This window comes from Nicotiana tomentosiformis, chromosome 4, assembly GCF_000390325.3.
Source record: "Nicotiana tomentosiformis chromosome 4, ASM39032v3, whole genome shotgun sequence".
Taxonomy (NCBI): domain Eukaryota; kingdom Viridiplantae; phylum Streptophyta; class Magnoliopsida; order Solanales; family Solanaceae; genus Nicotiana; species Nicotiana tomentosiformis.
In genome coordinates, this window is record NC_090815.1 from 78592574 (window position 1) to 78612767 (window position 20194).

Consider the following 20194-nt stretch of genomic DNA (forward strand, 5'->3'; position numbering starts at 1 on the left):
ATGATGTTGTCAACAATTACTCTTCCAGAGACAAAACCAGACTGGGTCTTATCTATTAGCTCATCCATAACTCCATGTAACCTACTAGCCAAGACTTTTGAGATAATTTTATATAGTGTGGTGCAACATGAAACAAGCCTATACTCCTTGATATTGTCAGGGTTTCTGACTTTAGGAATTAGAGTTATTGAGGTACAATTAATTGGCTTAAACATCTGTGATATCTCAAAGAAATTCAGCACAGCTTGTGTTACCTCCCCTTCTATGATATGTCATGGCTTCTTGAAGAAAACTACATTAAGCCCATCATATCCTGGAACCTTTGGATCATTTATGTCTTGTAGAGCTTTCTATATCTCTTATCTAGTGACATGTTGAATCAGTTTAACTTGTTGATCTCTTTTGAGCGTTGCCCCTCTTTGCATTGCATTTGGATCAATTGCTGGAATTGCAGGAGCATTTGACCCTAGCAATTGTTTATAGTAACCAAGTATTTCTGCCTCTATGTCCTCATCCATATATAATTGCACACCAAGGTCATTTGTAAGAGCATGAATACCATTCAAACTATTCCTATTCTTCATATGAGCAAAGAAATATGCAGAGTTAGTGTCACCCAACTTCAGCCACGGTACTCTTAACCTTTGTCTATATATACTTTCCTCTATCAATATCCATTTCTCTAATTTTCTCTTTAGTTCCTTTTCTTCCTCAATTAATTTTGCATTCAACAATCTGCTGCTCATTTTATCTTGCACTTCCTGCAGCTCCCTTCTGATTACTTTGATTCTGTCCTCAACACCTTTGTAGTGTTGAGTGTTAAGCCCTTCAATTACTTGCTTAACTCCTTTTAGTTTATTCCATACTCCCTGTAGCTTCCCATCTTTCCCAGTTGTGCTCCATGCTTGATCTACTTCTTGAATAAATTGAGGATGCTCAGCAATGCAATTGAAAAATCTGAATGGGCTGCTTTCTTCCTCTGCATTTGTGAAATCATCAGCTTAAGTGGGGAATGGTCATAGAAAGATGGTTCTAGGATTTGTATACTCAGGCTAAGCATTGTCATCATCCAGTCAATGTTCACCAATCCTCTATCTATTCTGCTATATGTATGGTTATTTGTCCATGTATAGTCCCTTCCCACAACAGGTAATTCATTCATTCCTGTGTCACTCATGAACTCCCTACAGTCCTTTGTTTTCATATCTTGTATTATAGTACTATGTTGCCTATCCTGGCTATTTAATATGGCATTAATATCTCCCATTGTTAGCCATGGTCCTTGCTGTAAGCTATTTATCTGCCTCAACTTCTGCCACATACTCAACCTATCTTTTATGGTATGCAAACCATATATTGCTGTAAATCCAAATGCTAGTAGTCTTGAGTGAGTTCTGACCTGTCCATGTATGATTTGATCATCTATATCAGTTGGTTCAAAATTAAATATTCTTGGATCCCATTGTACCCATATTCTGCTCTTATTGTTATTGCTGAAATTTGATATCCACTACCATCCAGGAGCAATTTTACTGATTATACTACTAGCTTTCTGTTCCTTTATTCCGTGTTCTACTAAGGCTATCACTGCCTTTTTATTTTGCTTTATGAACTCCTTTATCTCCTTTTGCTTGTATGCTTTATTTAACCCTCTAATATTCCATGTGACCACACTCATACTGGTATGAATTGGGTATCCTGATACATCTCTTGTGCCCCATAGCTCCTCAGCTGCATACTGCTTGTTCATGGTTCATTTGTTGCTTGTTCACTCCCTAAGGATTGAAAACCATTGTTGTCAGCTAGTGTCTGTTCTTCAATTTGCTTTGCTTTAGCCATTCTTGCTGCTGATTTTCGACTGACTGTTGTCCATCCTGCTTCTTCAGGTTGTTTTGCAGCTGCACTAACCTGCACTGGTCTATTCTCTGGTGGTTTTATTATTTCAATCCTCTTTGTTAGCTCCTTCTCCTGATTATTGTCTTTAGGTCCATCTTTCTCAGTCCTCTGCCAGACTTGTTTGCCTTTGTTTTCTCTCCCTCTATATACATGTTTTTATGGTTTTTGTATTCTGTTTTCATTACAATTGTGCCCTATCTTTAGGCATTTGTTGCAATAGGTTGGCTCCCAATCATAACTTATCTGTTGTTCAATTGTATTGCCCATTGGGTCCTGCATCTTCACTCTTCTAGGAAGGGGCTTGGTGATGTCCATCTCAATTAACATTCTCGCATAAGAAATTCTAACTGTGCCAGTTGTACAATCATTAGCATACATTGGATTTTCCAATGCACTCCCTATTTTGCTTAGTGCCTTCATATTCCAGTAATTGAGTGGAAGATTTGGGAACCTCACCCACAAAGGAATGGTTCTCAAGACTTCATCGTGCAGATTAAAGTCTGATGTCCAAGCTTTCATCACAATGGGGCGGTTATTGATAGTGTGATGCCGAGTACATAACACTTGGTTCCTTTCTTCCAAATTAGCAAATCTGAGTACAAAATAATCTTCATTATGATAATATATCTGAGGTTTGGTAGAGAATTTACCCACTGAATTTATGAATCGTTCCATTGCTCCTATGGTAGGTGAATCTCCAATTACATACAGCACTATTGCTGAGCTTCATTTTGCATTTTCCTGCTCAACATCCTCAAGATCTGGCTTCACAATTTTCTGCCCATCTTGAATCATCGGTGCTATATATTGAAGATTCATGCCTCTCATTGCCAATTTATTTCATGCTACCACATTTGCCCATGATTGATTCCCATTTACCTTCTCAATTTGATCAGTACCTTTGAGAATTTCTACAGTATCAGCTTTGCATGGCACTGTTTCATTGCTATTTGGCGTCTTCAATTGCATTTTTGCCTTCCTGCTCCCAGATCCACAACCTAGTCCACTAGTAGCTACGGGTGTAGCTATCACTGCTTTCATCTTGCCATTTTTGATTGCTGGATCTGATTCTAGCTTGCTCTGCTCACTTATCATGCTCCTCGGAGTAGTGTTTCTTGTTGGTTCTTCAATTCTCACCCCCTTTTGGTGAGACAAACAGCTTCATTACTGCCTTCCTTGCATCTGTTGAACTCGGATCAGTAGTCGGAATTTTCATAAGATTCCGTTTAGGTCGTCCTCTTCCTCCCATGGCTTCCAGCTGCGCACGTTAGCAAGGCCACGTTAACGTACGCCGAGAGAAAACTTTAATTGGTAATACGAGAATATATGTGTACCAAACAAGGTATTACTAATACACAAAGCTAATGCATGCATTATTTTCTCTAATGCACTCTACCAAACGACCTCTTAAGGCCAAAAGGTCTGAAGTGCAACCAACGTTTTCATGCACTTAAGGCCAAATAGGCCTGAAGTGCAAATTGCCCAGAAATAGAATTTTGTTCTTCGAATTTTAACAATCCAATATACGATTTAATACATAAATCTACTCCAAATTAGCTCAAATTTGAAACATAACCTCCAAATATCATCAAGAACAAATCTCAATCATCAATTTGTCAAAACAACAAATCTAACGAATCCAATTTGCAATTAAGAAAAAAAAAACCTAAGCAATAGTAAAAGTTAAAGGGCCACAACAGCTCACCACTGTAAAACATTATAAACTACCTTAAAATATGTTCACAAACACCATATAAAATCACTGTTACCTGAAGAAGAAGAAGAAGAAGAAGAAGAAGAAGAAGAAGAAGAAGAAGGAGGAGGAGGAGGAGGAGGAGGAGGAGGAGGAGGAGGAGGCCCGAAATTGTTTAAACAGTAGGTACAAGTTAAAAAAAAAATTAAAAAGTGGGTACAGGTTAAATGTGGGGCGACCAAATAAGGCGTGCGTATAATTTTCGCATTTAAAGTTGGGTTGATTTTTAGCCGAATTGATTTATGAGTAACTTTGCAAAAATATCTTAGAAATAACTTTGTTTTTTTTTAATATATTATATATGACCATAACAAAAGAAAAAAAGTCTTATTTAGTAATTATACAATTCATAAGACAACAACAACAACCCAGTATAATCCCACTAGTGGGTCTGGGGAGGGTAGTATTTGTTGAGGTTTTTGTTATTTAAGATGAAATAGTCTTAAAACGAGGGTGAATGGGAAATGGAGGGAAAATGAATTTTGCTCTTGGGGTGACTCGAACTCACAACCTCTTGGTTGGAAGTGGAGAGTGCTTACCATCAGAACAATCCACCTTGTCAAAACAACATATATTAACTAAAGATCGATAAGAATTGGGCGGGTTGGACTATGACCCAAATTTTAGCCCATCTTGATCCAGCCCATCTTAGCCCAAGTAACTTAAATGACCCACCCAATAATTGACTCAACCCGTTTTGACCCGTTCAAAATCGACCCAACCCGCCCATTTGAAATCCCTTTGAAAAATGAACGAGGAAAGTCAGAATGATATTCAAGGACATATTGGACATCAGTATGCCCGGGATGTGTAGCTAATGCTCCTACTTTTACAACTGAATTAAGATCAGCGTGCTTCCTCATATTAGAGGGGTTATTAGAGTAAATTGCACAATAACTAATTGTTTACGACTTATCAGCAAAATAAAATAATTTTGGTTATATATTTTTGGTTTTGTTGTTACATCATCACTGCTTGTTTTCAAGTCATGGACCTGGTTACCTCACCAAGACCAAATGTATCTTCTTATAAGTCATTCCTTTTGTTTTGTCACATTTGTTGCTTAACAGTCAAATAGTCCATCAAAGTAAATTTAGAATAAAAATAATAGTACAACAACCCAGTATAATCCCACTAGTGGAGTCTATAGAGGGTAGATTGTACGCAAACCTTACCCCTACCCTAGGGTAGAGAGACTATTTCCGATAGACCCTCGGCTCCCTCCCTCCAAGAACTCCCCACTTTGCTCTTGGGGTGACTCGAACTCACAACTTCTTGATTGGAAGTGGAGGGTGTTCACCACTAGCAACCCACTCTTGTCAAAAGAATAAAAATAATAGTACAGTACGAAATTTGAAAATGCCTGTGCAATGAAGTAAACAAATGGAACACTAGCTTCTTTCTATACTATATATATGTTCATTTCACGAGTTGTACACAATGAGAAGCAACAGAAAAATGTCAAGTTCGAGCTACCATTGCCTTGCTCACGAACAGATCATTGCTATTGACTAAATACTACCATCAATCATATAATACTGCTATACTATAACTAGGTGCGGTGCCCACCAAACTCAGAAATCTACAATCTAGGCCCAAAAAAATGAGTTTAGTAATGGACAAGAATAATAAACAGATATCAGACATCTGACCTAGAGAACAAAAAACCGAAACTCTCTCAAGCTGATCGGAAGATCCAAAATCTGGGATGATAAAGTTTGTTTGGAGCCATAGAAAAATGCCTCCAACCGATCATTTAAGTTCCTTTTTGGCCCTACTTGAAATGATCCTGCCTAATTATTGCAACAAATTCTGAATGCAAACCGTCCTCTTTCTGCTTCCATATTTCTCCGTTGGCATGTACCAACCATGATATTTGAGGGGAAAGTTGCGTGTACATATCTGCAGGAAATAAATGAATAAATTTAAACTACTCCAATAACTTCAGCAAAGAAAAAATATATAATTTCACAATATCTGGCTACTCGTCTTCTTCTACCAATACTTCACCCTACAGACTCATCCAATCCAAAACGAAGCTGTACCATCTCCAGATCATCTCATAAAATAGAAAAAACTACGTCCATTTCCCATGGAAAGAGAGGCTATTCAAAACAAAAAGCCAAATGAATTCATTCTACACTAGTACTCTGAGCTCCCTAGCAACAATGAGTGTCATTGTATATAAAAGAGTCTCGTAAGGGAGACAAGTTTGTCCACGCCTATTACTATTTGGAGAATAATTTTTTATTACGAGAACCAGTAAATGAAAAAGCAGAAAAATATTTTCTCTGCACATCAACAGACTATCACGCTCTAAACCATGTAAATACCTGTATTAGGAGGAGGAGCTGGATCTCTTGTACTATGAAGAACCATAGTACCTGAGAGCACAGTTAAAAAGCCACAAAGCACTGAAACTATGTCGCTAGCACTCTGACCAGACCAATCCTGAAACATCACAAAAAAGAGAATGATATTAGAAACAAAAACGAGTGATTTTCCCCATGCATCCCAAACATTCACTTTCAGAAATACCTTAAACATTATGGCACTGGCTAAAATTGTAAGCGATGTGAACATGGCATAATATATTGGAGAAACCACAGCTGTGTTAAATGTGTCCAATGCCTGCAAGAGCCAAATTCAGGCATTTTATGTTACAAGTCTAAGCCAAGCTTAGCCCGAAATGCAATGCCATGTACTTTCCACAGTAATCCTTGTAAATATTAGCCCATGCATTTAAACATCTTCAGTAAGTGTCAATCCATTACTGTTTTCCATCAAAACCTTACTCTCATACTTCAACTATAATTAGATATTACAACGGAAAGTAGAAGTCTACCTTATTTAAGTAATTTAGTTGAGTAATTATACATGTAACAGCAACCATCACAAACACCCAAGTTTGAAGATGTGCAACTTGGCTTGAACCCTCCAATGTAAGCTTTATTGCTATACCGATAGCTTTGATGCTCATAACCTACAATAGAACAACAAACGAGCTTAAAAAGAATGCTACATGCAATTTTTATCAATTGTACTTCTGAGAAACTGAGAAGGATCAGTAATGTTAAACCTATAGTTTCTTTACTTTTCATGAGGATAAATTTTATCCGGTTTCATTGGAGACACAAGCATTCTATCTAAGTTACACAGTTTTGCATAGGGGGGCTGCAATATTAGCTCAATGAATAATAAATACTTAAATGTAGGTAAATTGCGATGATGTAGAATGGACCTGTTGTTATTATGTCATGCCTTTTCTCTCCATTTTAAATAGACCGCCTGATTTAGCACCAGAAAGGAGAAGGGAGAAGGACAGAAGAAGTAAGAGAAATGAGAGAAGAACAAGAGAGGAATCAATCATAAATTGTTACTCATCAAGTGAAGTGTTATTCACTATTTGTTTAAAGATCTTAAAACTAATTCTATCTCAAACTAACAAGTTAAGAGTAGATAAAACTAAATTATATGATTATCACTAACTAATAGATACGACTATTAGTTAGAGACAATTCAGACGATAAAGAGTTAAGCTTCATAAACAATAAGGTTATCTTTATTCTGTTTTAAACCTTAAAAAAATAATTAAACATAAAAGATAATGATATTGCAGTTTTTTTATAGAGTTTCATCATTTTCCTCTGGTTGAAGAATACTCGAATCCAAAACGAGTGAGCAGCTGGTACCACTTGGAAAGACCCAATTTTACGAAATGGAACACATCCTTGCTGGAAGCATCAGGGGATGATTCTCGGATAGAATTCCCACTTGTAGTGGTATAGGGTGTGTTTGGTATGAAGGAAAATGTTTTCCTTGGAAAAAAAGTAGTTTTCTTACTTATTTTCTGGTGTTTGGTTAGGTAGCAGAAAATATTTTTTTGAAAAATATATAATTTAAGCAAACACTATGGGAGACGAAATGGGTAATGGCAGAGAAGGGTGGTAGGTCAGAGTATAGGGGCCGGAGTGGTAGTGGTGAGGGTAAGGGTAGGGGTTCGTGGTTGTAGGGGTGGGGGTGGGGTTGTGTGGGGAGTGGGGATGGGTGTGGGGTTGGGAGGTGGGTGGGAGTGGGGGTAGGGGTGGAGGGTGGGGGTAAGGAATAAGGTGGGGAAGGTTGAAAAAGAGTTTTGAAAAATATTTTCCCTTCTTTTGGTAGGGAAGTCAGTTTCCTCCAATTGAAGGAAAATGAGTTCATGAGAAAAATGTTTTCCAAAGCATTCAAGCCAGCCAAACATGGGAAAATTGAAAATAATTTTTCAGAAAATGTTTTCTTTCGTACCAAACACATCCATTGTGGTGGCTTGAATATACCTAATTAATGTTTCCAACTTCCAAGAGAGATGAAAAGATTGAACAATCATGCCTTACTATGGCGCTTCTATTTGAATGATGAAGAAATGTTGGTTGAATCTTGAAGATAATGCTATTTGTGGAGGGTAGGCGAATGAGTATTTTATTTAAAATATATGGACAGGAAATGTAACAGTGCAATGAATTGGAATCTAAACTCTAATACCAAGATTGATGGTTGGTTAATCCGGTCAGTTCATCAATCGTCAGCAAGTATGATGGTACTATGAATATCCTATATGTATTTCGTGTGTATCTCAGTGGCAAATTTAAAATACCTCGCGAATTGACTTGGGTTATTAGCACCAGAAGGGAGAAATAGCAAGGGGAGAAGATTAGAGCACAATAGGAGAAATGAATTAGAAGAATAGGAGAGGAGTCAGTTCATAAAGTGTTAGTTATCAACATTCAACTGTACAATAGAGACACTAACCGTCAAGGACCCAAAGATGGAGCAAACACCTATATAGACCATAATATTTGTCTGACCATAGCGAGGCTCACAATACAAGACTAGTACCAATGTTATTGCAACTGCTGAGGCAGTGTACAAAAGAAAAGCTGCAAAACAAAGAGTGAAACATCAACTAAAAGAACTACACATCAGCAAGGAAATCAGATGATATTCAAGGAAATACAGCACAGGCCTACCTGGTTGTGTAGCTAATGCCCATATCTCATCCACTGAATTAAGATCATGTTCACCAGGTGCATGAAGAACTATGACGGTAGAACCCACTATACATAGAACACATCCTAATACTCCCAGTTTCTTCAACTTTTCCTTAAGTAAGAAATGTGCTAGAACAGCACTGAAGCAAAGCACCAAATTATATGGAAGAAAATCGAATAAGCAATTGTCCAGAAAACAATAAAATCGAGTAACAGATTTACCTAACAATTATACTTAAAGCTCCAAGTGGGGTCACAAGAACTGCTGGCGCATAAATATAAGCCACGAAATTTGCAAATTCTCCAACAATCACTGCAAGGATTATGGTGCATGTTGCGCTCAATATTAGAATAACAAATTCAGGACATATTCTCTAAAAAACAAGGAGCAATTCAAGACTTACTAGTAATCATCCCAATCCACCAAAGAGGCTCCCGTAGATAACCATATCCGCCCGAGCCTTCAGCAAGAAACAAATATCTCATTATCAAATAGATAGAGCAAGCAACAACAGATTTCAAATCATCAGCTTTTAAATTAACTTTTATTTAGTGTTGATACGGAAAAGCATCTTCAATATATAAACTTTATAAATGATGTGCATGATGTATCTATTTGTAATGAGGAAACTAGCTGATAAATTACAGCTTCAAGGAAAAACAGCTTGTTACAGTGAAGTATGATCTATCACACCCATCAGCTATTAAAGTCAAGATTCACATATTATGTTTTTAGCTCATTTCTTGTTCTGTAACATAAATAATTAGTACTTCCTACTACAGCAGTTTGCCTATATTAGAATATGACAACAACAACAACAACAACAACAACAGCAACAACGACAACGACAACAACGTACCTAGTGTATTCCGACAATGTGGGGAATATTAGAAGATGACAGATCATATGATTCGGAATACCAAGAACAACCATTTAATGGACTACAAGCATAATGGAAAAAAGCACACTCATCGAGCTGACCCCATTCCACCAGCACAATCCAAGTATTACAGGTGCTAAGTTTAAACAGGTGCTGCTTGAGCCACTCCAATTGCTAAAGCATTGTCATTAGTCCTAGATAACCTCCACGAATACTCAACCGCAGCTGAATGGTCAAAGTTCTGAAGAATATGAACTCTTTTTCAAACTTCACCAAGTCTATTCAAAGACTACTTAAATGATATGTGCAAAGTGTCAATTCCAAATTAAGTAACTTGGTACTCACTTTTCCCCAGAAATATACAAACATTCGGAGAGAAGTGCCAATTCCATTTGTTATGTTTCTGAACAAGTGTGCCCTTACCCCACTCAGATATCTGCTTTGAAAAGATCCAGCACCTTTAATAAGAAGCCGTATGTATTAGTTATACCCACCAGAACTCTATACTTGCCGCAAGCATTACACTACTGATCTTATTTAACAGTCGAATACCTATATCATCGTGTATCAACAGATCATAATATAGCCTTAAACTTCTTACTTTAGCTATCAAGAAAATAGTAGCCTTAAACTGTACTTAAGCAGAGAGAAAATAAAGAATTTCCAGGTGAAGAACTTGTGCTTCACCCGAAAAACTAATATGGGGGCATCTGATAAGCATGTACCACCAAACCACTATAAAAGACCCCAACATCATCAGTCTGTTACCACTTCATATTTCAAAGTAAGGACAAACAACAATATAGTCATCAAGCATAATCACTCATTCCATCAGTCCAGAAACAGCATCTGATATATCCCGTAAACTTTAATCACGCTGCCTCTTGGCTGATGGTAATGCCGTAAAATGGTTAGAAATTTAAATCAATCAATCAACCAACCAACTCTGACTCAATCCTATAATAGCTGGTGTCAACTATATGAATCCTCAATATCTTATATATAATAGTAACCATTTCATTTCAATATTAAAAAAAAAAAAAAAAAATTTAGCAAACTTATGAATTTTCTAAAACTAGATATTCTCAAAATTTCACACTTCCCTCTGACACTAACAAGTAAGAGAAAGTTTTTAAATGTAGTCCCAATTAGATGGTATCACCTATATAGATCATTTACTTCCATTACATTTTGTGCTTAGCTAAATTTGCATCATTGGTTGAGATTTTGTAGGGTTTTTGTGACAGCTTCCAGTGATATTATTTCAACGAAGGTTTAGTCTTCCTAAGGCTGCATACATCAGACTCAATGTGGTCCAGCCCTTCCACGGACCGGTGCATAGTGGGAACTTAGTGCATCGGGCTGCACTTTTTAGTCTTCTTAACCTCAGCAGGACACACACACACACACACACACACACACATATATATATATATATATATATATATATATATATATATAGAGAGAGAGAGAGAGAGAGAGAGAGAACTGAGTATACCAAACAACTTTTAGCAAAATATCTCCTCAAACACTAAGTTGCTGAACTTTTTTAGCAATCACCTATTTATCACACAACTAAAACTCCATGAATCCAGAAAGCATTGACAAAGTTCAAAATCAACAAAAAAGAAAATAAAATGTGTGACAATTAGACCTAGAAGTACTTTTAACATCAAGAAACTTAAGAAATTCGATTACTCACTGGCTCGAGTTCCAGAGGAGCCGGCCTTCTGAAGACCCTTCTTCTTGATAATGAAACTTGATCCAATAAACGCGCTAGACACCACAGCCAATATAAAACCAGTCAAATTAGCACTGTACATGATGATCCCAATATTATTTCTAAAGCTTTATTCTGGAATTTAATTCTCATCTGAATTTTCCAAGAACAGAAATTTCAACACCCAAAAAGGTTTCCTTTAATATACTCAACAAGATTACACTAATAAAGAAAGGCTAAAATAGCAACGCAAGAAAAGGGTTCTTGAGTAGATTGGTGAAAAGAAGTTTGAAATACTTAAAAGCTCTTATATCTTTACTCATTTAAGGAAATGGGTATGGGAGCAAATTGGAGAAAAGGGGGTTTGAGCTAACAGTCTCAGCTCGTTATGGAGAGTGATGGTTAGTTAAGGAGAAAGAAGACAATTTATACGTTTGTTTTTTGCTTCTTGTGTAAGGATGGAGATTTAAGGGAGGAGAGTGAATTGTGGTTCCAAGAAGCATAATCTTGTCATGTCTTTATTCGTTGAGTTTTGGGTTTATTTGAACCAAACCGAAACCGAAAACTAACTGTGAAGATTGGTATCGGGTTATCGGATTAACTAGCGGTGAACGGATTGAAATTTTATTATTAACGTCTTATCAGTTTGGGGACGAATTATTCAATTTTCTTATCGGATAAACCGTTAACCCGTTAATAATTTTTATATTTATATATTTTTATCCATATGTATATTAATTCCCATTATAATCATCACCAAAATGCATGCATAAAGCAAAAGCTTTAGAAAGCCAAGAAGTGTTCAATACTTTACCTTGGATTCAGTAAGGCAACCATTATTGTTGATGTTTGGGTGGAATTCTTTGATTTTGAAGGCAACCTACAAAATGCACAAGCCAAAATAAAGTAACGTAAAAAATTCAATCACTGAACCAGGAATCACTGAACCAGGTGCCTTTAGACAACTAAAGAATGACAAAATGCGCAAGTAAACTGGCTTTTTGCTGGTATTTACTAGTAACACGAAAGATCAAAATAGGCTTGTGTAATACAGATTCAGATAGGCCGATAAACCGCCCGATTAGCTAAACTGATACCAATTCGCCTGATATCTTATCGGGAGGCTAGCAAATTAATGCATTTAAAAATCGATAACCGATAAGCTGAACCGTTAAGAGTAAATAATCGCTCGATCCGTCCGATAAGCAGCCCTAGTGTTTATGGATGCATTAATAAATCTATAAGACAAATCATACTATACTTCTTTTTTAATTTGTTTCAGAAAGAATCATATTTTTTTATATTTATAAATAATTTAACTTTAATATTCTATTTTTTTATTATCGTAATTCTATACGCAAAATATAATAATTTGTTTAAGATTCAAATTTCAAAAAAAATCTAAATTTTTTTCTTAAACTTAGTGGCTTATTTTCTCTAGTTCCTTTCTTTTGGCACAGTTTCTTCTTTTTAATTTCATTTTTTTCTTTTCTAGAAGGGGGAGAGTTGAAAGTCATGTAAAAAATCAAAGCTTTAACCTTAACTGATAAAGGTCCCTTGTGTGACAATAGCCCGAAACAAGAGAAAGCACCAGTCAAGAAATATTCTAAGATATTTATTGGTGTAACCTAGTAATCAATTGAGTGTATATAAATTTTAGAGCTCATATTATAAAATGGGTACAAATATTGGAGATCATGCTTCAAATTCCACTATAAACGAAGAATACTAGATGATTTTTTTCCAATATGCTTTTGTCTTAATGAACAAAGTTAACTTGTACTTGTGTTGTTGGAAATTATAGAACCAATAATATAATCCTAAGTGTGCCACTACTAGAAATTGGTTCTAGTCAATATTTGACTAATCCATGGTCAGACTTACTTGCGTCGTTTGAAAAAAAAATTAAGTAAAAAAAATTCCTGAATACCGATCAATATCGGTCAGTATTTTTAATTTGCTTTTTCCTGCCCAGTGTCTATTTTTTTTTCATAACAAATATAATTTTAAAAACAAATAATGAAATTACCGACCAATGTCGGTCTGTATTAGTGGCCAAACATGATCAACCTTTTATAGATTATTGTTATTTACAATCTATATATATTTAATATTATAAAATATAATATTATATTTGACCGAGTATATGTTGTTGTTGCTACAACTTAAGTTTTAATATAACACTACATCTTACATCACTATACATTTTGTTTTCAAATGTGTTCTAGTGTGTTGGATGTAGATATTTGGACTCGATCGCTCACACATTAAAACTCAATATTTAATTTACTAAGGCCATCAGTATGTCCGAGCATCTTGCCAGTTAAAATCAAGAATGATGCATGTTTTAGGTTAAATAAAGTGATAAAAATCATATCATAGGTTAATTGAATATAATTGAATTTTCAATTGATCTCTTTGGCTTTACGATAGAAAGCTCGTCGGAGAAAGCCAGGTGTCGTAGGTAAGCTCTATTTAGCCACTGATAAAGTATCCGAGCAAAGTACTAATCAGCTGATCGAGAATAAAACATCCAAGCACGTCATATACTAGATTATCTAAGTGTAAATGAGTTAGATGACACTACATTATATGAGGTAGGTATAAGGCGTATTGATTCTAAGGATAGTGATATACCCTCGCTTCCGTCCACTCCACACTTGCATTCCTCTGCTGCAGATGGCCGGCAACAATCTTCCAGGCACACATCTTTTTCACCACATCCATATACGTATCAGACTACCTATCATTCGCCTTCTCAACAGTACTCTTATCATTCTCCACCACAGGGCTATACCCCGATTCTTCCACATAATCCTGCATATACTTTCATCGCTACACCAGGCCAGTAGTCACAGGGCCATGTAGTGATACGCTCGTCATCTGCTCCATTTGCTTCACCACCAGCTGGATCATAGCCATCTAGATTACATCCAGCTGGATCACAGCAGGAGGCTAGATCGCAACCATCTTCATCAGCGACCTCATCTCCCTCTCCATAAAGTGCGTCTCCTAGCATTTCAGGACTTCGCCTCGGGATAGTAGCGTTGAGCCAGATGCCTCCCCTTCTATGTATGCTTCAGATACACATGAGGATGATAATCCAGATGCACTGCGGTATGATCGTTATCATAGGATGATTATCAGGCCTGAGGGTAATGGGTAAGATTTATTTATTATTTCTTTATTTTTCCTGCATTATAATAGTTATAGTCTTGTTTATTTAATATAATTGATATATTGTAGGTTCATACCTAGTCATCCGACTAAAAAAATAATCACTGAAGCCATTAGTCGGTTGTATGATGCACCCTAAGCGACTTGGATTGATTTTTCACCGGATCTCGTACAACAAATTTTCAATCAATTTAAGGTTTTAATACAATTCTTATCTATTTAAGCGTTATATTAACAATATTTTCATCTACCATTACACATTTGATGTGCGGTCTAAGTGTGCATGGAAGGACCACCATAACAGTGCAATTCTTACAGATTTTGAGTTCAATTGTCGTAAGAGAATAACCGATGTCTTTTGTGCTGCTCGGAAGAATAACAAGAAGCCTTCATGGGTTTTGTTGATACCCAATCTTTCCCTCATATTTTTATAAATATCATATATACTTTTAAAATATCATTTTTTGCATCATCACCAATTTACAAGAGTCATATAAGTATTTTCTATAATTTTTCATAATTTTTTTAAGGCTTCAAAATTGATTTTCTTGCATTTAAATTGTTCAAATATTTAATAATTTATTATTTTTACCCACGCGTGTGTTTTATAATATTTTAGTTCTTTTTATATAATTACATTTGCATTTTTGAACTATTTACGCATTTTTGCAATAATAGCATATACTTTACAATTAATTATATTTTTTTATTTTATTCAAGGTCAAAATAAATTTTTATATTTTTATAACCTTTATTTATTATTTTAAAGTATTAATTTTCATAAATAATATTTTTAATATTTATTTAGCTATTTTATTAAATTATTTTTCCTTAATTTCTTGTATTTAGAATCTAGCCCAATCCTAAGCCAATTTTTTCGGACCAAAAGCTGGCCCAAATACTTAGCCCACTTCTTTGAACCCTCAGCAGCCCAAACCAAATAACCCTATTAATCCAACCCGGTCGGGACCCGTCCATTTAACCCGCCCCGTTTCCTATTCGATTTTGGCTGTTGATCTTAAATGATCAACGGCCCATAATAAATCCCCCATTCTCCTTATATCCTCATAACCAAACCCTAAAGACCATTCCCCCAACCGACCGCCTTTGCACTCTCTTTACTCCCTTCTTCTTCTTTACGAACCCTAGCCACCGTATCTTTAAAGCCTCTCCAAATCTGGCCCCAAAATGGAATCAATCCATGATTCACTTACCTATTTTGTGATACTTCGCTATTGTGTACACGTCAGTGGTGTTACTTAGTTCTTGCCCTATTTTTGGCAAGAACTACCTTTCAAAATGAGGCCTGATTGACTTCGATCTTCAAGGATTCAGACGGTATTTGGTCTACATACACTTGAAAAGAGGCGATTCTTGCATTCCTAATTTGATTTACAGTTGGTTGAACCCAACTAGGGTTTGATATCTCCATCTCCTTTACCGATTCTGATTACATGAGATCTTTTCTTTCTTTTTATATGTTTAAATTGATTGTTTTCCATGATTGTCTGTTAAAATCGATCGCTATATAAACCCCTTTTTCCCCGCTTCCCCTCTAAGTTTGAACGACTACTACTACGACTACTACTACCACTATTCTCCCACTCCCATTCATCCTATACTATTATGAGATTTTGGTTTTTGGCCGGCTGAAGGCCAAGGCCACCGGATTATGTTCATTAACCTCCTCCAATGCAAGCACTGCTCGAAGTCTATTTCGAGGCTTCTATGAACTCTGAAGCACTGGGGGTTTGGGTTTTCATCGTTTTCCTGTAATCGCAGCTATTCTTGAAATTCTTGAGTTCTTCGTCCTTTGTTTAGTTTGTTCGCAACTGGTTAGAATCTTATACTCTCGTAATTTCATTACTCTATGATTGTGTGCATTTCTTTGGGTGTTTAATGTTATGCCACTTCAAGCCTGCTCTAATTCTGATTTTTTCGCATAGTTAGCTAAGTTGATTCATGATGTTTACTTGGTTTACGATTAAACCTGATTAATGTTATCGCACTTTGTTTGGATCCCTGGGAAATTGCGTCTGCCCAGAATTGTTTTCTTCCTGTTGAATCCCTTATGAATCACCTGTTGTTCTACTACAAATTATGTGATGATACTGTCTAAATGCTTAGCCTAATATGCTCTTCCTTGATATTACTAGCCTCAATGCATGCCCATTGTAAGATGTCCAACTTGATTAATTGCTTATTTTCACGTTTAAGTCTAATTGATTACTCAAGACTGTTGCTTATTATGAATCCATGACTTAGAATCTCCTAGAAAATTAATGCATGCCCAGAACCTATTGGAATGTTTCTATGCTAAATCTTTCATGTATACCTGCAATTTCCCTAAAATCAACTTGTGATTATATGAATTCTATATGCCAATATTGTTGCAATGCCAAAGCAGACTTGTTCTTTGCTTTGATGTTGTGCACTCACTGATCGTTTGAGACTCCTAGGGTGAATTCCAATCCATGTCTAGTTTACTTCTCTTTATATCGACTAAGACAATGTCCCTGCCCTCTTTACATGACGCCTGCTTACTTTATTTACCTGAAAGTTAGCATTTTCTCATCTGAATGCTTACCTATTAGATTTAAAAACTTTGTGTGGTAAATTGTATTTTCCTGAATATTTCACATGTTAAGCTCTGCAAGTTAGTTGTTCTCATTAGGCTCTCGTGTTAAAGCTTCCATGTTAAGACTGTATCTCACTGGTTCTTATCTATGACATTACTAGATTTTCATATTCAAACCCCTGCCTAAAGCTCTTTAAGATAGTTCTAGACCATGCTTTATTTTGAAACTTTGTTTGAAATAACCCTGTTGCTTTTAAACTTTGTTTCTGGAATGATAACCATAAACTTGCCTCATATATGCTTTGTGTGCCTTCCAATTTAGTATGATCCTGTCTATATATATTGGCTAGAAATGTTGTTAGTCACAACTTTAAGAACTAAGTGTTTAAAGCTTCGAAGCTGTTTAATTAATTCTATGTGCAGTTTGTCATCTGTATGGCTAATTTTGGCATCCATTTGGGTAAGTAAGTTATTCGTTTGGGCCTAGTATGTTTGGCATTCCTTTGGTATTGAGGTTTCAAGGTATATTGTCTGCACCTGGAGTTTGGGCCTGCTGTCCACATGAAGTCCTAAGCCTGTTTGAAGGCTCATATGTATTATTAGGTTATTCTACATTTGTATTGGGCCTGTAATTATTTAAAATAGGCAGAATAGCCTGGTAGATACTTGTACTTGTTCCCATTTGTCATCCCGGTCCCTATATACAATAAAGTTTTATCCAGACACTTGTAGTTATTCAAAATTAGTGTTTTAAACAACTCTGACCATTGACCAAGTCTATGTGGCAACTTAATGGCTGAACTGGACAAAGTACGTGTATTTCACGCGTATAAGGAGCGTGAATATAAGTATTTAAACCAAAAATGATTAAAAAAGAAAAAAAGAAAAAAAAATACAATAACATAAATTAAAAAAATAAAGAAAGGTCATCACTCCTCCACGTTCTGCCCCTTCCACCCTATTTTTCTCTCTCCTTCTTCCTTCTTCCTTCTTCCTTCTTCACGTTATCCCCACTCCTCCATTTTAACCTAAAACTCCCAACTACATAGCCCTCCTCCAGCACCTCTTTATCCACTAGTAACACCCCTCACCACCACAGATCTGAAACCTCCGCCAAATTGGCAGTAATTTTTGGGAAAATTTCTTCCCCGCGTCCTTATTCCCCAACTTTTGAAGATGAGCCTTTGCAAAGAAAAAAAATAAAAATAGTGGAAGAAGATCGTCGGTGAAATCTGTTTCCGTTAAATTTTATGGTAGAAACATTTTAAAAAGTTTTGGGTGAAGTTTTTGGTGATGATGGTCGTTTGGTTGGTTTCAAATAGCAAGTTATTTTTGGTGGTTGATTGGTGGTTCTATGGTGAAGTATTGGCTGTGAAGAAGCCTTCTCGATGAAGGGTGATCAGAGATGGACCGTAGGTGTTGATGGTTACACGATTTTTAAGATATATAGTTAATTTCAGAAAAAATAATGAATTTATTCTCTTGATTATATGTATTGTAAAATTGTTACTTGTGGGCTGTTTCGAAGGTATTGGTAAATGTGCGGGAAATGATAGAGAATAAAGATGTGAGGGAGGAAGAAGGTGGAATGAAAAAGAAAAATTAAAAATATTAAAATAAATGATGTGTTACAAAAAATCTGACGTGGACACTGATGTGTTATCCATGTCAGGGATTTGAAGAACACGCAAGATGAGAGGGGTTTAAAACACTAACTTTGAATAACTATAAGTGCCTGGATGAAACTTCATTGAGTACAGGGACCGGGATGACAAGCACAATCAAGTACATGTGCCTACCAGGCTATTCTGCCTTTAAAATAATCTGTAATAGCTTGTAAAACTGGATGATGGGGAAATTAGTGAAAAAGGGGCTGTGGTATTCTAATGCTTGAATAAAAGGATAGAAAATATGCATATAGAATCTATGTGTTTTATTTGCTATTTCGTTTAGCATGCCTTATTTGTTATTTCGTTTAGCATGCTCTATTTCTGTACACTAATAGAATCATGCCTATAGGAATCACTCACACTTCACTCGCACACTATTTAAAGCATGTTAGCACTCGCCATACTTGTTTTTTATGTCTATTATTGTGCATACTTAGACAACATGCCTATAGGATAAAATAATATTATTTTGCTAACGCTCATTTAGATACCATGTCTATAGGGTTTTAATTAATCAATCGGTCATTTCTATTGTCTTGGTACGCTGTTAACCTGGATATCACGACTATAGTGTCTTAATTAATTAATCAACTACTTTGTTACTTTATTGTGTTACCATACCTAGATGTCATGCCTATAAGGATAAAATCTTACAAAGTCAATTCAGTCTATCAACTGTTAGAAATCCTGCCTATAGGATATTGTCACTCACATAAGAAGTTGTCAATTCTGGGCTCTCGAAGTTGTTTTACTGCCCCATTGCGTAATATTTAGATTCATGCCTATAGGGTTGTAATGCCTTAATTTGCAAATCTGTTAGCCTAAAGCTGCAATGCTGCCTGTACAATACTGAAAATCAGAATCGTGTAGAAACCATGCCTATAGGACTTAATGGCTATAATGTTTCTTAACTTTCAAATAGTCCACTGCCTAAATCTGTTGCGTGCATTTGCTGCTTATGTGTGAGGGTTAACTTCAGCCTTTTCATGCATTTATGTGAAGTCTTATATGTTTTGAATGAGCGCTAGTTTTGTCATTTTTGAGCATCCTAAGTAAAGTCTAGAGCCACCCAAATAGCAGGTCCAAAGCCTCCTGGACCATAGGCATGGGACGGGTAGTGCACACATAGGACGCGGTTTAGAATTGAACTAGAACGCTTCAGGTAAACAACTTTAACATAGTAATTGGATAGCAGGAGAAGATAGTCTGTGCCCGCTGAATAATATGAGCAACCCCTACCCTAAGAGAGTTTCGAAGTATTATTTATGTTGCACGGGCGATCCTTTAGGCTAAAAACTTAGGACTCCCCCCCCCCCTTTATATTGTTCACACTCAGTCGTTGAATTTAGAACAATTGAGTTGTACCGTGTAACCTCTAAATACTTGTACTGATTATCTTTATAACTTAATTACTGCCGGATTTTCTTTACACTTGTTCATAATAGAGCCTTTAAATTCTTTGTCTTCCCTCGCTTATATGATCACATAGGAC

At 36.1% G+C, this 20194-nt stretch overlaps 2 protein-coding genes across 2 annotated transcripts; both read right to left on the reverse strand.

Annotated features, from left to right (window-relative positions):
* Nucleotides 1–359: 359 nt before the first annotated feature.
* On the reverse strand, nt 360–1750 carry LOC138909997 (uncharacterized). The gene is made up of 3 exons (XM_070201215.1): nt 1534–1750; nt 1048–1422; nt 360–979 (listed from the first exon to the last, which is right to left on the reverse strand). The coding sequence occupies exons 1-3, from the start codon at nt 1748–1750 to the stop codon at nt 360–362; spliced, it is 1212 nt and encodes a 403-aa protein (XP_070057316.1).
* A 3275-nt stretch (nt 1751–5025) lies between these two features.
* On the reverse strand, nt 5026–11772 carry LOC104118623 (probable magnesium transporter NIPA6). Its single transcript, XM_009629899.4, has 9 exons — nt 11260–11772; nt 9081–9137; nt 8899–8989; nt 8656–8816; nt 8438–8565; nt 6495–6632; nt 6188–6280; nt 5983–6100; nt 5026–5551 (listed from the first exon to the last, which is right to left on the reverse strand). Exons 1-9 carry the CDS (start codon nt 11378–11380, stop codon nt 5424–5426), a joined length of 1035 nt encoding a protein of 344 aa, XP_009628194.1. The 5' UTR covers nt 11381–11772; the 3' UTR covers nt 5026–5423.
* Nucleotides 11773–20194: the final 8422 nt, after the last annotated feature.

What these genes read in the sequence shown, in the direction of transcription:
- LOC138909997 (XM_070201215.1), bottom strand. Translation starts at nt 1,750, where the DNA reads ATGAACAAGCAGTATGCAGCTGAGGAGCTATGGGGCACAAGAGATGTA. An exon ending in GAAAGCTAGTAGTATAATCA is followed by an intron (nt 1,423 to 1,533) that starts GTAAAATTGCTC and finishes CAACTGATATAG; the next exon opens with ATGATCAAATCATACATGGA. An exon ending in GATGACAATGCTTAGCCTGA is followed by an intron (nt 980 to 1,047) that starts GTATACAAATCC and finishes TCACAAATGCAG; the next exon opens with AGGAAGAAAGCAGCCCATTC.
- LOC104118623 (XM_009629899.4), bottom strand. Translation starts at nt 11,380, where the DNA reads ATGTACAGTGCTAATTTGACTGGTTTTATATTGGCTGTGGTGTCTAGC. An exon ending in GTGGATTGGGATGATTACTA is followed by an intron (nt 8,990 to 9,080) that starts GTAAGTCTTGAA and finishes TAATCCTTGCAG; the next exon opens with TGATTGTTGGAGAATTTGCA. An exon ending in CCAGTGCCATAATGTTTAAG is followed by an intron (nt 6,101 to 6,187) that starts GTATTTCTGAAA and finishes GTGATGTTTCAG; the next exon opens with GATTGGTCTGGTCAGAGTGC.